Source organism: Corapipo altera, unplaced genomic scaffold (genome assembly GCF_003945725.1).
Source record: "Corapipo altera isolate COAL_440 unplaced genomic scaffold, ASM394572v1 67, whole genome shotgun sequence".
Classification (NCBI taxonomy): Eukaryota; Metazoa; Chordata; class Aves; order Passeriformes; family Pipridae; genus Corapipo; species Corapipo altera.
Genome location: NW_020884906.1, coordinates 5,970,923 through 5,986,069, shown reverse-complemented (window position 1 = coordinate 5,986,069; position 15,147 = coordinate 5,970,923). Strand labels below are relative to the sequence as shown.

General features: G+C 47.6%; 2 protein-coding genes across 11 annotated transcripts in view; one reads left to right on the top strand and one right to left on the bottom strand.

The window, feature by feature from the left end:
- KDM2B (lysine demethylase 2B) overlaps nt 1–1,449 on the top strand; it is a 116,424-nt gene extending 114,975 nt beyond the window's left edge. For all 8 annotated transcript variants that reach the window (XM_027651969.1, XM_027651972.1, XM_027651966.1 and 5 more), the window contains one exon: nt 195–1,449. In XM_027651969.1, coding sequence (XP_027507770.1) covers nt 195–376 — 182 coding nt within the window. In that variant the 3' untranslated portion in view covers nt 377–1,449. The remainder of the gene's footprint in view (nt 1–194) is intronic.
- Nucleotides 1,450–1,734: 285 nt separating this feature from the next.
- Nucleotides 1,735–15,003, bottom strand: RNF34 (ring finger protein 34). Of its 3 annotated transcripts, none has more exons than XM_027651974.1 (7): nt 14,836–15,003; nt 14,056–14,152; nt 7,149–7,367; nt 5,427–5,816; nt 5,050–5,103; nt 4,604–4,805; nt 1,735–3,532 (listed from the first exon to the last, which is right to left on the bottom strand). In XM_027651974.1, exons 3-7 carry the CDS (start codon nt 7,350–7,352, stop codon nt 3,345–3,347), a joined length of 1,038 nt encoding a protein of 345 aa, XP_027507775.1. In that variant the 5' UTR covers nt 7,353–7,367; nt 14,056–14,152; nt 14,836–15,003; the 3' UTR covers nt 1,735–3,344. The 3 variants fall into 3 exon arrangements, with proteins under 3 accessions (XP_027507775.1, XP_027507777.1, XP_027507774.1); XM_027651976.1 differs by having other exon boundaries at nt 14,056–14,133; XM_027651973.1 differs by lacking the exons at nt 14,056–14,152; nt 14,836–15,003 and adding an exon at nt 9,969–10,019.
- Nucleotides 15,004–15,147: the final 144 nt, after the last annotated feature.

Below are 15,147 nucleotides of genomic sequence, written 5' to 3'. Positions count from 1 at the left end.
CACATCTGGCTGCTTGGATTTATCCCCCGGGTTACACAACAACTGTGGGGATTGAGATGGGCGATGGAGCAGCCTGGGATTCCATGGGAGGGGCACAAAGGACTGACCGCGGTCGGGATACGGGATAAACAGTCCTCGTGTTTGAGAACAAACCAAGCCAGGCTGTTAATTCCTGCCCTTTGTTCCCCCCCCAGACTGCAATAAGGTCACTGACCAGTGCCTGTCCTACTTCAAACGTTGTGGGAATATCTGCCAGATCGACCTGAGGTACTGCAAGCAAGTGACGAAGGAGGGCTGCGAGCAGTTCATAGCGGAAATGTCCGTAAGTGTCCAGTTCGGGCAAGTGGAAGAAAAACTTCTGCAAAAACTGAGTTAGTTAAAGGACTCGTGTAAATACTGGGGCGAGGGGGGGAAGGGACTAAGAACACGTAGGGATTTTATTTTCAATTGGGAACTTGGAATATCAGAAAAGGCCGCGATTGGATTTTACAACTCTTGTCGAGAACAACGCGAAACTACCCATGTTAAGAATTTCAACTTGTGCCACTAATTCAGTCCACCTGGGATGTCCTGCACTGGCTCTTATGCAAATTCATAAGGCGACTGTTACTGATGATAATTGTTCACACCCGGAAGAGGACTGAGCTCCAAGAAATACTGTTATTTAAAGTACCACAGCATGTGCTTGGTAGTGTAAATTTGATTTCTGCTTTTCATTTCTTAAAACAAGAAAAAAAAAAAAAGTTGGTGTCATTCAAGTGGACCACGCACTGCATTTCTGCCTTCTTAACACGTTTTGTTTTGTTACATCTTACATTATGCAGAACTATTTTTGTACAAAAATTGTTTAAAAATTATTTATGCAATGTTTGAATGCATTACCAGTGTTTCGGTTTTGATTGCCAATTTTTATCTTTACTTATGGTAGGCGAGAACTTAACCTATACTTCGTAGACAGTATCTATCTACAAACGTGCCCAGGTCAGGAAAAGTAGGTTCATACTTTCAACTTAAAGCATGTTTTAATGGAAGTTTATATCCTGCTTTGTATACTTCAGAAGTGACATAAGCATGTTGTGGAAATAAGGTGTAAATTATAGTTGAAGTAAAACACTTTTATCTGTATAGAAATCACCTTTTTCTCAAAATTTTAAAAAAATTCCAATTTCAGCTTTTGCACATAGGAGGGTTTCACTCTGTAGCATGAGCTCTTGTACTCAATATAAAATTAATTTATACAGTGAGTCCAGCAGTAGAATAAATGGTCAAACGTAGTCTCTCTTTCTTTGAAGTGTGAGTTGAGTTCTCATTTAAGGTTTATAACATGGTTATTTCCTGATTGTAAAATTCTGCATTCATAAGTGCCATTGTTGTACGGTGTTGTTTTCGTAGACCTTCCTGATGCAGTTTTACCTTTGTTGAATTTGTATAAACAATTGTACAAAAAGAGGTGCTGGTTCTGCGCGTTTCTGTTCCCCTGTGGGGCTGGGGAAGGTGAGCTGGGGCTGTCCAGGGTGGGGAGTGGCTGCAGTGAGTGTGTGGTCTTTGTCCCATTCTCTGAGAATATTCCAAGCCTTTTTTACTGAGGAAACAGCAAAACATCCACTTCTGCCTTCCCCCAGCAGGGATCTGCCCAGGGTGAGCTTGAGGAGCACTGACATCTCAAGCATTAAAGCCTGAGCAGAGTAATCACCACTTCCAGGGCTGGTTAAAAAAAAAAGAGACAGAGGCTGGTGGAGCCCATCACCAATCTTTATTAAGCTTGAGTGGCTAATGAGCAGCATGGAAATAACACCGAGGGCATGTCTGTCTTCATTAGCCCCCCTGCTGGACAGACTCCAGGAATTAAGTACCATTAAAAAGTTACTTCTAAAAAATAAAGCCATTGAGAGGTTTGCTCCCTTCTGAAAAATACCCAGCAGAGCTTGGAGCTGTGTTTGGTGTGAGAAGGAGCAACTTTCTCTCTTTCACACCAACTTAACTGTTCACAAAAAGCAGAGCCAGTGCCAGTGCAGCAGAGGGACAAGTCCTCAGCTCCTACAGTTCTAGCAAAGCCCAGCCCTGACTCTGGTACTTTGCTGGCACATGGCAAATCAAAACAGAAACTGTTCCTATGTTAATCAACTTAAAGAATAACTGTACTGGAGAGACAGGGTCCTTCTTCACCTCTTTTTTTACAGAGAACTCAACCACTCTGTCATGGCCAAGCTTGGCCACAGGGATCCTCATGGATCCCCAAGAAGACCTACCCTTGCCCCTCTGTTCCCCAGGTACTCACAGATATCCTACAAGGACCACACAATTCCTGCTCCAAGAGGACCTGTACCTGTGCTGATGGTACAAAGCCCAGCTCAGCCCTGGGCCAAGGGCTGGCAGCAACACAGGGCCCCCAGTAGCCCCTGGGAAGCTGGTTTTGGTGACTCAGCCTTGGGTGAAAGTCTCTGAACAGGAGGTTTTTAAACAAAACCTGTTTCCTTTCCCTGCTCCCAACTGCCCCCTCCCCAGTTAAGGTCAGTAATGCCACACATTCCACGTTAGCAGCAGGAGGTGGTGACCCTGATCAGTGTTCACAGTAACAGGCTGTCGGCACATGGAATACAATCATCACAGAGTAATAGTTACAACAGGCATGAGCGGATTAAGGACCACACTAATATGGTTTGCTAGAATACCCCTTTTAAAAAATATATTTTCTTCCTAAACCCAAAACCACCCAGTAACTGGTTTTTGGAGCCCACCTGGCAGAGCCCTGTGCAGCCCCTGAGCCCTGCAAAGTGACGGAGTGTTTTGTACATTGACAGAGAACAGCCAAGACAGCACATTGTGTCATGACAGACATTCAGAAGGAGCAATCAGCACAAAGCCAGATTGCTTAAGGGCTTCTGTGCAGGTACAGTTCATGGCAGTGCTTCCTACAGCCATGCCCGACCCCGGCACCGTGTCGGGACAGGTACATTCTAGAGTTAGAGAAAAGCTGAATATTCAACTGATATATTCATTGCTTCTAATGCACTAAGAACACCACAGGCTATCACAGGCTCAAGCAGAGGTGTTTGCTGACCACTTGCCGAGTGCTGAACATGTAAGGAGATTCTTCAGAAGAGAGCAAGAACTGTTGTAAACAGTTTTGACTCCAACAGTCAACAACAGGGTGATCGGGTCAGCGCCAGCCCTGCACACAGGCCTGGCCTCGGCCTGCCCAGCCCTGCCCTGCAGGAGGGGGGGTAGAAAAAACTTTCACAAACTCCAGACCCTGGTGCTCAAATGGCCATGTTTAACTGAGAACTGAGGAGCTGAGGGCTGCAGGGGCTCGGCACTGCTGCCCACGGGGAGCCGGGGCTGGCTTAGGACTTGAAGACGTGCACGGCGCGCACGACGTACTGGCGGCAGATGGGGCACTCGCTCATGCGCTTCCCGCACTTGGTGCAGGTGACCATGTGGCCGCACTCCAGCAGCACGCAGTCGATCACCGCGTCCATGCAGATCCGGCACAGGTTGTCGTCGTCCTCGTTCAGCTGCATCTTCTCACCCTCTGAAACCCAACAGAGATGGGTCAGGCGCCCCTGGGCCCTGCAGGACCTGGGCAGTTCCAGCCCGGCCACGCTGCACTCCCGTGCTGCTCCCTCCTCACAAGAGTTTTTCTAATCCCCAGCTAAGAATTAGTCTCTGTTCCTCTAAAAGCACTAGAAAGTCCCTCAGTGAACATCCCCCTATTTAGCTCCATTCTTTAAACTCAGAAAACCATTTTCAGTTCAGAATATAATGACTGAAATAACATGCTGGATTAAAATTCAGAGCATGTTGGTTTTCCGTCCCAGAGCTCAGTGTTTGGCAGAACATTTTCCTCAGAAGATTAAACACAATAATAATAAAGCAGACTAAGAAGTGGAAGCCCTAAGTAGGCCATAAAGGTGGCAGAACTGAACAAAACGTGTCAGGTTTCGTTGCAAATAGCCAACATCCTCATCAATAATTGAATGTTCCATCAGACCATGGTGAAAAAACTAAAAATCCTAAGTTTAAAGATTTTTTTTTTTCAAGCTCTGTCTGTGTGAGCAGGAGTTGGTCTGTGGATATTCTGTAACCACACAAGTGAAAGACTCCAGCTGCTGTGTGGAACAGAAGTAGAACAACCCCAGTCACTGAGCTGCAGCCACAGAACCACCTCGCCCTGAAAACATGGACTCAGACCAAACCACCTGGACTTTTGCCACTGTAGCTTTTAATTCTGCTCTGCAGTGACAGAGCTGAACTGCCCTGGCCTGCACAGCTCTGGCTCATGCCCTCTGAAACCCAGCGAAGCACATGGAGGTGCCAAGTTTCATGTTCTCTGAGGAACCGGTTCTCAGTTGTGCAATTTTACCTTCCCTGTGAAAGCTGAGCTCTCCAGGCTTTGGAAAAGAGTCTCAGAAAAACCAGCACAACCCTGGAAAGCTTCGTTTAATCACTAGAGCCATGTTCAGCTACTCTAGGAGCACCTTGCATTGCTAAAACCCACTTTCCAGGCGTTCCAAGTCAGACACCAAGTCCTGCTGGCAGAACCAAACACCAGAAACCAGAAAACGCACAGTCTTAAGAAAGTGAGAACAAAGTATAAACCTACGTGTCTTGTGGTTTTCCTCGCTCTCTCTGTACAGTCTGCTGACTTTTTCCACAAGTTCCCATTTCTCACAGCATCCTGAGTAGTTGACAAAGTTACAGGCCAGTATTTCCTTCAGCTGCCGAACACTCAACCCTTCGATGTCTTCCAGGCTTGAAATGTCGGACAGCGACGCCCTCGCTCGCTTCCTGGACAGTCCAGGGGTCTGAAACACATCAGTTGTATGGTTTTAATGTCCTGATAAGCTCAGAGCCCCACATCTGGAGCTACATGAGGCTGCAGCAGCTTGGCTAAAGTTTAATTATTTTCAAAGTGAGTATGTGCAGACATTCATTGCCTGACATGGCGAACTCTGGAAGAACCAGAGCATGAGGCTAAATGCTGAGAGATCTAAACACTTCATGGTGTCACATGCCAAAAATCTATTCTTTGGATAGTTCATCTCTCACCTGCTCTTCTGCACTTTCTTCTTCTTCATTATTTACAGATGTTTCCGTTTGGCCCTGTGTACAAAATGAAACTATTGAGAATAAAACCACATTATTCCCTTATAAAACACTTTTCTTCGTACCAAGGTGATCACAGGTGACGATGACATTCCAAAGTTTCAATTGCTACCAATCAGTACTGGTTTAAGTCACCTCTAACCTAAACTAGGAACCTTTCCTAGTAGTCTGCTGGTTTCAGGTGTGAGATACAAAAGGTGTTTTTCCTGCCCCTCCAAACTGTACCAATTGGTGTTTTATTTTAAAATCGATGCAGAACTTCAAAAACAAACCAAAAAAACCCCCCAGGGCTACACCATTAAACATGGCAATTACTGTACCCGTGAAGGTGTTCCACTTCCTGTGCTTCCCCTTCTGTTTGCAAGTTCTCCTGGATTGGACATGGACACAGACATGGAAAAGGGATGAGTAAAAAACCCCGAGGTCTGTGAGCGTGACGAGCGCAACCTGCCAGCGTCCATGTCCTGCTCCGACCCCAATCCGTGGTGGCACAGCACCAGATCCACCAGGTCTTCCTTCTCCCTGCAGGTGTCTGTTGGGATGTTCCTGAGAATCAGGTACTGACGCAGATCCTTCACTTTCAATCTCATTAGCTGAGGTCGCTGGAAGGCTGTTTCTTGCAGCAAGTGACAGGTGGAACATCTCCGGAGGTTCTCTTGTGAGACTGAACAAACGGAGCAAAAATCCTTCTTGCAGTCACAGCACATGTGCTAAAGGGAAAGAAAACAGCCATTCAGCTGTTGGTCACAGAAAACAAATCCAGGCCCTGCTCCTTCCTTCTCCAGGCTATGGAATTTACTATTAGTTTTTCCACTGTCAGTTGTGACATATGGAATTTTTAAGATTTAAGCCCAGAAAACTGCCCTGTCAGATAGTCTTGAGGTGCTCCAAGGCAGTGCCTCGCTTTTATGGCAATACTGAAGCTGATATGAAATCTCAGTTAAAAACATTAAGAATAAACAAATGAATAAAGTACTCAAGTTGCAGTTTAACCAACAAACAAAGCTGAAACCAATTTTATGGTCTGTTAAAACACTTCTGCATTTACTGTTGCTGCTCTTATCATGTGTAGAAAAAAAGAGTATAACCCCCAAACTTTAAAGAACTTCTCAACTTCTTCCTCAACTGATTCCCAGAATGCAAAGTAGGCCTCGGATGTGATGAATCACATGGTAGGGAAAACTCCCAAATGCCCAGATGTCATTTCTGAAGAGAGCTTTGTTCAAAACACTCACAATACACAAAAGCTGGAATAGACAAACTGTCAGCATTTCATCTGCTGTGAACAAACCCAAACTCTCTGAGGCTTTCAGGATTTTAGGAAATTAATATCAGCTTCAGAAAACATCCCTACACAACACTTGATTCAACAAAGAGTCTGCCATGTGATCAACAGGACACCCGGGAAGGGGGAAACAACACAGAGATGGAGGGAAGAGGCTTCACAATCATCTGAAAGAGCTGCCGAGGATTAGGTCACTGAGGGGACAAAATAACGAGCCTGGACAGCTGTGGTACACAGAAATAATATTAATAATCTCTATTTTATTTATCTGCATTAACCCACCTGCCTGTCTCCCAAAGAAGCAACAGGCTGCTGGACCACAACAGCTTCTAAAGCTGGTTAGGAAACAACCAGAACTGCACTAGGAATTCCCAGAAAGAGGCTGTGATACTGTGAGTTTTTACCTTTTCCACCACGCAGTTTGTCCTTTCCAGTACTCAACCACTGTGTTTGGTGCCATCTTCAAAACCAGATCTGCTTTAATGTTCAAGATCCTGAAGCCAACACATTTGTATCTCACAAATGAGAGTCCGTTAATTTCCAGGTCAGCCCAGATCCATCGTGTCACTGACTAATGAACATGAGACCTCTTAACTTCTAATCCTGGCTGACAGTAATTTCCTGTGACCTCAGAACAAGGCACTTCCTCCCTCCCTGGATTTCTGCCTTCGTTTTCTGAGAAACACACACTCATCTCCCAGTATGCCACAGATTAGTTCATAGGGTAAAAATACAATGTAACAGGAAATATACTCACCTTTTTCCTAAAAACTGAGAAGGAAAGTCCACAGGCTTTGCAGACAATGTTAGTGCTGGCTGCAGCTGGAGCTGGATATGCTGAGAAGTCTGTACTTGGTGTAAACCTGAATGGGCCAGCACCTCCCCCAAATCCAGCCTGCTGGCCACGCACTGCTCCCGTCCCCATGACTTCATTCAGCAATCCGCAGCAGGAAGCCCACATGGAAGTAGCTCCCGCCTGGAAACATCAAGAAGCAAGAGCAGAAAATTAATATCTGAAGGCCCCCATCAGATGTGACTTTGCTACTGAGGAGCTGCTTCACCCCATCTGTCGTCATCCCAGAAGCATGTGCTGTGAATTCCCAGAGCACCAGGAATCCTGTGACAGCCCCACGAGCTCCACTCCAGCTGAAATCCAAGGTGGGAAAGATTTGCCTCTGAGAGGCCAACGCAGGCACAGGGAGCTCACACTCACAACTCCTTTTCCAGCAGAATTCCCCATGAGAAGAGTCAGGAATTTGAGGAGGTGACACAGAGCAAGGAAGGAGGAGACTGCCAGGCTGTAGTAGGTGAGGGGCAAAACCCGAGGGGCAGAAACAGCGATTTCTCCTGATTAATGCAGAGCTGTCCCTGCAGGATCTGCTCCAGAACTAATCCAGCTCCTGTATGACTCACAACAAAACTCTCTCTAAAAAAACATTCCTGGGGTTTAAACTTGAAAACCAATCTTCGTTAGAAGCTAATTACAGTCTGGTTTCACTGAGAGGCAAACGCTGTTCAAGACTTCCCTGAAGCCCCTTGTTTTGTTGCCTTACAAAATGTCTAACAAGAACTAAAACAACTTTAAATGACCTTATTCTCTCTTGACTGGGTTTCAGTTTTGAGTCACACAGTCTTAAAACATTACAAAAAATCCTAGACACATAAAAAATAGTGCTACTTTTTATCCTTGAAAGCCTTTAGTGCTGGATTCTCTATCAAAAATGCACATTCTACTCAGAGGTGGAATTTGGACTCCAAGCTGTTCAGGTCACATGTTTAATCACTGTCAGGTGGCTCCCTGAAACCTGCTCAAAAAAAAAGGAGGGGTAAACAATCACATCAGGTTCTCTCTGGAAGGAAGCTGAGGGGTACAACTTCCTATAAACATAACTATTTTTTCATACTTTTTTCCCTTAACAGTTGTTCTCTTTTTCATTCTAGAGCAGCCTCTTTTTGTTTCCCCAAAGCACAAAGACAGAAAATAATTGCTTTTGAGACTTGTAATTCTTGTTGTGAAGCCCAAATCAACCAGAACAGGCACGTCAGCTCAGTGACATGGTGCTGTAACTCCTGTAGTAACTAATTTCTATATGAAATCCAATCCTCAAACTAAGGCTTGTTTTCTACTTCTCAATAATAAAACCAGAAAACAGATCAATATTAATTTTTCCTGGATAAAACAAGTTACACATAATTATCCTAGTTTATTAGGCAAGAGGAATTAACCTTCCAGAAACAGAACCTGAAAACCAATGACTTAATCCATCAGACCTCCGAGTTATAAAACTTGGGACTTTTGAAAAATACTTTTTCTCACCTTAAGAGAAAGCCACATACAAATACCAGAAAAATAAAACAATGAACCAAAAGAGTCTGTCAAAATTCAACTCATTTCCTTACACAGCTGTGGTCATTTTGGGGGGTCAAGGCAGCAGCAGAACACTCAATGACTAAAGGGACGTGAGATATTTGCTACCACAGCCCCTGCCTGAGGGTGTCACACCTGCTTCTTAGACCTATTTTATTCCAGAGCCTGTAACAACTGCTCAGACATCACTGTCAACACTAAATAAATATAGTTTTGGGAACTTTTCATTACCCACTTTGGACGCGTGAATGTTGTTAGTATGAAACAGAGAATCTCTTTATCTTACTGCCAACCACTCAGTCATTTTAAGGTTTAAGATAGGGCTACCTGGGCAGCATTAATTTTCTCCTTAACCTATCTACACCACCCGTGGATTCCTCCTATGCCCTCGGGTCATTAACTGATAATTGAATTACAGAGTCTAGACTCTTCAGATTGCTCTGCAAAAGAAACGAGACCGTGCTGAAAGGCACCAACACAACACACAAATGAGACACGGTAAAACAAAAACTCCCTCCCTCGAGAATCAGTTAAAACGCTGCCAACTTCTGCACCAAAACCACCACTCTCCACTTCCATATTCTCTCCTCGCCAGCTGCCATCGAGTATCCTCTCTCTCCGCACCTTATGTGCGTCCTACAGGGGCAAAACACTGCGTTGCAACTTCTCTGCGGCTGTTTTTGGCTGTCAGGGTGTTACCTGAGGAGGATTCCAGCTGAGAAAGGCAGCTGAGCCGGGAGGGCGAGCGCTGTCCCCCACACACCTGTGCAAGCGGGGGGTGCTACCAGAGCAGCGGGACAGCAGCGGAAGGGATGCATTTTTAATTATTTTTAACTGAAACTTCCTCTTTCGACCCTTAGACCAAGCAAAGCTTTTCCCCCTGACAGCACGACAGCCCCGGGAGCCTCGGGAGCGCCCCGGGGTCCGGCAGCCCCCGCTGTGCCCCTCTCAGGCCCAGCCCGGGCCCTGCCCGGCTGCTGACTCAGCACAAAGCGCGGGGGCCCCTCAGCTCGGCGGGGCCGGCGCGGCCGCCCCTCACAGCGGAACGGCGGCCGCGGCCTGAGGGGAGGCCCGGCCCGGACATCCTACGGGGGGCCCGGCCCCGTCACCCTCCGCTGCTCGCCCCCTCCTCCCTCCCTCTCTCCCCGCAGAGGGAAAGGCGCTCTCCCCGCCGGACAAAGCCCCTCACCCTCACGGCTCCCCCCTCACCTTCATGGCCGCTCCCGCCGCTCCAGCGCCGCCGCCCCCCCGCCCCTCCCGGCCCCGCCGCCCGGCCGCTCGGAGGGCGGGCCCTGCCGCCGCGCCGCACGACGATTGGCTGCCGCGCCGCCGCGCCGCGCGACCATTGGCTGCGCCGCCCCAACGGCAGCGGGAGCGGCCAATGGGAGCAGGGGACGAGCCGGTGATGGGCGGGGCAAGGAAATGCCCCGAGCGGGGCCGGGACAGGAGGGAGGGAGCGGGGGGGGAACCGACGGTGGGACTGTGGGGTCCGGGGGCACCGACGGTGTCACTTATAGTGGGACAGCTCGTGGCTCCGATGGTGGCACCAAGGTGATCCTCCCCCTCCACTCGGCCCTGGCGAGGCACTCCTGGAGTGCTGTGTCCGGTTCTGGGCTCCTCAGGATGAGACAAGTTTCTGCTGGAAAGGGTCCAGCAGAGGCCACAGAGATGCTGAAGGGACTGGAGCACCTCCCTTATGAGGAGAGACTGGGGAAGCTGGGCCTGGTTAGTCTGGAGAAGGCTGAGGGGGATCCCAGCAATCCATATAAATACCTGCAAGGGGTGTCAGAGGATGGTGCCAGACCCTTTCCAGCGGTGCCCAGTGACAGGATGAGGAGCAATGGCCATAAACTGAAACACGAAAGTTCCACCTCAACATGAGGAAGAACTTCTTTCCATGGAGGGCGGCAGAACCCTGGAGCTGCCCAGGGAGGGCACAGATTCTCCCTCTCTGGAGACATTCCAAACCCACTTGGACATGTTCCTGTGTCACCTGCTCCAGGTGACCCTGCCTCAGCAGGGGGGTTGGACTGGATGACATCCAGATGTTCCTTCCAACCCTAACGACCTTCCCCTATCCCAGGTTGCTCCAAGCCCCGTCCAACCTGGCCTTGGACACTTCCAGGGATGGGGCAGCCACAGCTTCTCTGGGCAACCTGTGCCAGGGCCTCACCACCCTCTGAGTAAGGAACTTCCTCCTAACATCTAACCTAAATCCACCTCTTCCAGTTTTATTCTACCAAGCCCTTTGGTGATAATCTTTAAATACGAGAAAAGAAGGTTTATTATTTAAATATCCACTTCCAGCGAGCTTCTAGATGCCATTATTTTTTTCCCTAGGCTGTGAATGGGATATATATAAAAATAATAACCATAGGTTGTAGGGACAAAAAGCTTTTAACCAGAAGTTACATTAAAGAAACCCCAGCAGTACAAACCCCACCAAGGCTTTGGGAAAGCTTTACATAAGAACACACAGGGCCAAGAGCAAGGGAGGCCTTTGCCAAAAAGAGGAACAGACAAAAGTGGCTGAAAATAAAAATGGCCCACAAATCAAATTTACCCCTACAAAGGGTTGGATACAGTCTGCTGATTTCTGCAGAAAGGATCTATTTTTGGAGCAAGTCAGATACAAGAACTGAGTCAAAAAAATCAGTGTGTAATTGCCACGTGAAGGACACAGTCCTGGCAGCTTTAGGAGTAGGAGCAGGTACTTCACACAGTCCAACTTCTGGATTTGCACTGACACCATGTTTTATTTCAAAATCAGGTCACCTTTTTTTGGAAATTCTTATGCTCCTCAAAAAGCTTTCGATGTGCTCTGAACTTTTACACATGGCTTAATAAAAATGTCATTTTTTTCCAATAATAGCTTGCAATTTTAGTCAAAGCAACTGAAAAAATAGAAAAGCCTTGTGAATACAATGTTGGAACAAGATATGGCACACTCCCCACATTTCTCATGCAATAGATTGCTTGAAGACACCTTCAGAAATAATCAGTGGAGTTTGGTTTTAAAAAATTCTGTGTCATCTAAACTCTGTCTATTCGGATTCACCTTGAACTACCAAACTATACACATATTTTTGTTAATAATCTTAAAGCATAAGAGCTCCATGCAGTCACTGTAACAGGGTAAAAGCTGCCCCACAGATGATCCAAACCGAGCAAACCCCAACATTTTCCCTTTCTCTCTGTTAAGGACTTGCCAAAAAACAATCCTCCCAAGCACAGATGTTTCAGGGAGTAACGTGGGCCTGACAGAGCTGAGATCTGGTGACTGTGCTGGCAGCTGCACCTGCCACTCCTGCCTTAATTCGGGCAGATCTTGATGAATCATATTCTTAACATGTGATTTGAGATCACTTTTGCTGCATTTGCCTAAATTGTAACCACGTCGGTGGTTTTTAAACAAGGATCTTTAACTCCGCCGGCTACTCCGTGGGTGAAAAGGAGCACTTGGACAGGTTCTATTAATAAAAGACTTGCCCTCACTGAGCCTTCTGGGTCGTGCCAAAGCAGCATTAAAAGATTTCAATCTATTACTGCGAGATGTCCCACTTACTTCTGCCATCAAGTAACAAGTGGTGGTGCCTCACTGCGGCTCCGTAATCCCCCGTGGTTTTACACATCACCAGAGAGAGAGGTACAGAAGGGATTCCTTCCAGGAATGTTAATTTGGGTTTAACAATCTGAAAAACTTTATAGTAAAGTTAAAAAAGACAAACTTAATTTCAGGTTGGATGTTAATGTCCATAGGAGGAGTCACAGAATCACAGAATGGTTTGGGTTGGAAGGGACCTTAAAGACCATTTAGTTCCAAACCCCTCTAGTGGAAGGGACACCTTCCACTATCCCAGGTTGCTCCAAGTCTCGTCCAACCTGGCCTTGGACACTTCCAGGGATGGGGCAGCCACAGCTTCTCTGGGCAACCTCTGCCAGGGCCTCACCACCCTCACAGGGAAGATTTTTCCCTAACATCTAATCTAACTGAACTCTCTGTCAGTGTGAAGCTGTTCCCCTTTGTCCTGTCACTCCAGGCCTTGTCAAAAGTCTCTCTTCATCTTTCTTGTAGCTCCCTTCAGGTACTGGAAGGCCACAATTAGGTCACTCCAGAGCCTTCTCTTCTCCAGGCTGACCCTCAGCCTTTCCTCACAGCAGAGCTGCTCCAACCCTCTGATCACCTTGGTGGCCTCCTCTGACCTCGCTGCTGGACACAGCACTGCAGGTGAGGTCTCACAGGAGCAGAGCAGAGGGGCAGAATCCCCCCCTCGACCTGCTGGCCACACTCCTTTGGATGCAACCCAGGACACAACTGGCTTTCTCATAATAGTTTTCACTTTGCCATTATGATATTCACTTTTTCTACCAGAGACACACAGCACTGTGGAACTACCTGTGAGAAGGTTTTCAGGCTGCAGAGACTTGGTTCAACAGATTCAGCACAGAAATGGAAGGATCCCCAATCCCAGACAGAGGCCATTTCCTGCTTGAGGAGCTCAGGGATGTTACTCAAGGGCTATTTTAGGTAAGATAGAAGATGACTTTTTCAACTCTGTTACCTAATCTTGAATTTAATGTAACCAACATCATCTCTCACTGCTTATTTGGAATTTGGAGGGCTGGTTTTTAGGCGTTTGAGCTCATTTAAATAGACTTTAAAATTGTATTCTGAGTGTTCTTTGTACCACGCACTGAAGGATTGTCAGCAGAATTCACACTTCAGCTTCAGAGCCTTGCACAGAAACATCAGAACCAGATGTTTGCCATTTCCTTTCTCCTCCCAGCTCTGCACAAGCTGCTGCAGGCCAGCCTTTATCTCATCTCCCTCCCCTCCCTGCCCAGCCACGCCACCAGTTCTGTGTTTCCACCCAAAGCCATCGTGCTTTATTTTCAGGAAATGTCAGCAAATTGACCTTTGCAACATAATAGCTGGAGTTACTTCCCTGGTTTTATATTCAGATATACTTCAATGAGTTCATTGAGGGCTGGGAAACGATCACTAATTACGCCAGCAGCAACTAACTACAATGTTAAGTTTCTTAAATGTAAATGTATTCTAGAAAATTACTCCCCGCTTGATTTGCCTCCTCCTCCCCCTCTCACCACCCCCAGGCATGAATCAGGAGCAGAGCAACGAAATCCCCGGGGACATGCAGATGTATAATAACACTGAGTTTTGTTTTGCTCTCACTTACAAAAATGAGAACTATTATAATAATTGGAGTATTTTCTTTGGGAATACGATGCCTTAATGAAGTACTTTAAACAACTTATTGAAAAAATAAAAACTTACGTGTGGAAATGTCTTTGTTGCATCACAATTAACTTGCAAAACCAAACAGGGGTGAATTCACTCCGTGGTGTTCTATGTCTGTAACACAGAAACACTCCTGTCAGAGCAGAGAGAATATGTATTGGATAGGCAGGTTCATGTAAATTTTACTGTATAAAAGATGTAACTTTTTACTCCTTGGGATGCTTGATTTCTGGAAAACTCCATCTTGCACCCTGTGTAGAACAAACGATGTTTCTGTTCTAAATTCAGACTCTGTGTCTGTGTTTAGAGAGCTCCTAAAATTGGCAGTAGCCCCACCAAGCCACTGCCTGTGGTCACCTCTGCCTCACCTGGTACAAGTGTGGCCATCTCTGGTAATCACAGAATCACTGAGTCATTACAGCTGGAAAAGACCTCAAAGATCATCAAGTCCAACCTGTGACCGATCACCACCTCATAAACTCAACCATATTGCAAAGTGCCACATCCACTTGTATCCCAGGATTCAGTTGCTCACTGCCAGCTCACATTGAGGTCTTCTGTCACCCATCACCCCCAAGTCCTTCTCTGCAAGGACACTTCACACTCTCTCCAGGCAGCCTGTTCCAGTGCACAGCCACTCCCGACAGGCTGTGGCCACCCCACAGCCCAGGACCATGGCTCCCCATAGTCCTTGGTCACGACTCCCCACAGCCCTTGGTCACGGCTCCTCACAGCCCATTGCCATGGCTCCTCACAGCCCATGGTCACAGCTCCTTACAGCCTGTTGTCACAGCTCCCCACAGCCTGTGGCCATACCTCTCCACAGCCCGTCCCAGAGCTCTGCAGAGCCCGTCCCATGGCTCCCCATAGCCCGGGGCAGCCCTGAGGAAGGAGCCCCAGGGCGACGTCTCGAGGCCTTCTCTCCGCGGCCACTTCTCTCCCCGGAACGTCTCTCCCGCGCTCAGAGCGCCGGACCGTCCCCCCGGTGCCGTCGCACAGCTCCCCCCATTCCCCCCCTCCCGGCCCTCCGATTGGCCGCGGCGCCGCGCGCGCGCCGGCGGCGGCGGCGGCGATTGGGCGGCGGGGCGGGGCGCGCGGGGTCTCCAGGGCGACGGGGGCGGTGCGCCC

Coding starts and splice junctions, on each gene's coding strand:
- RNF34 (XM_027651973.1), bottom strand. Junction 5,817..7,148: donor TCTCAGTTTTTAGGAAAAAG/GTGAGTATATTT, acceptor CTTTCCCTTTAG/CACATGTGCTGTGACTGCAA. Junction 5,104..5,426: donor GAAGTGGAACACCTTCACGG/GTACAGTAATTG, acceptor TTTTGTACACAG/GGCCAAACGGAAACATCTGT.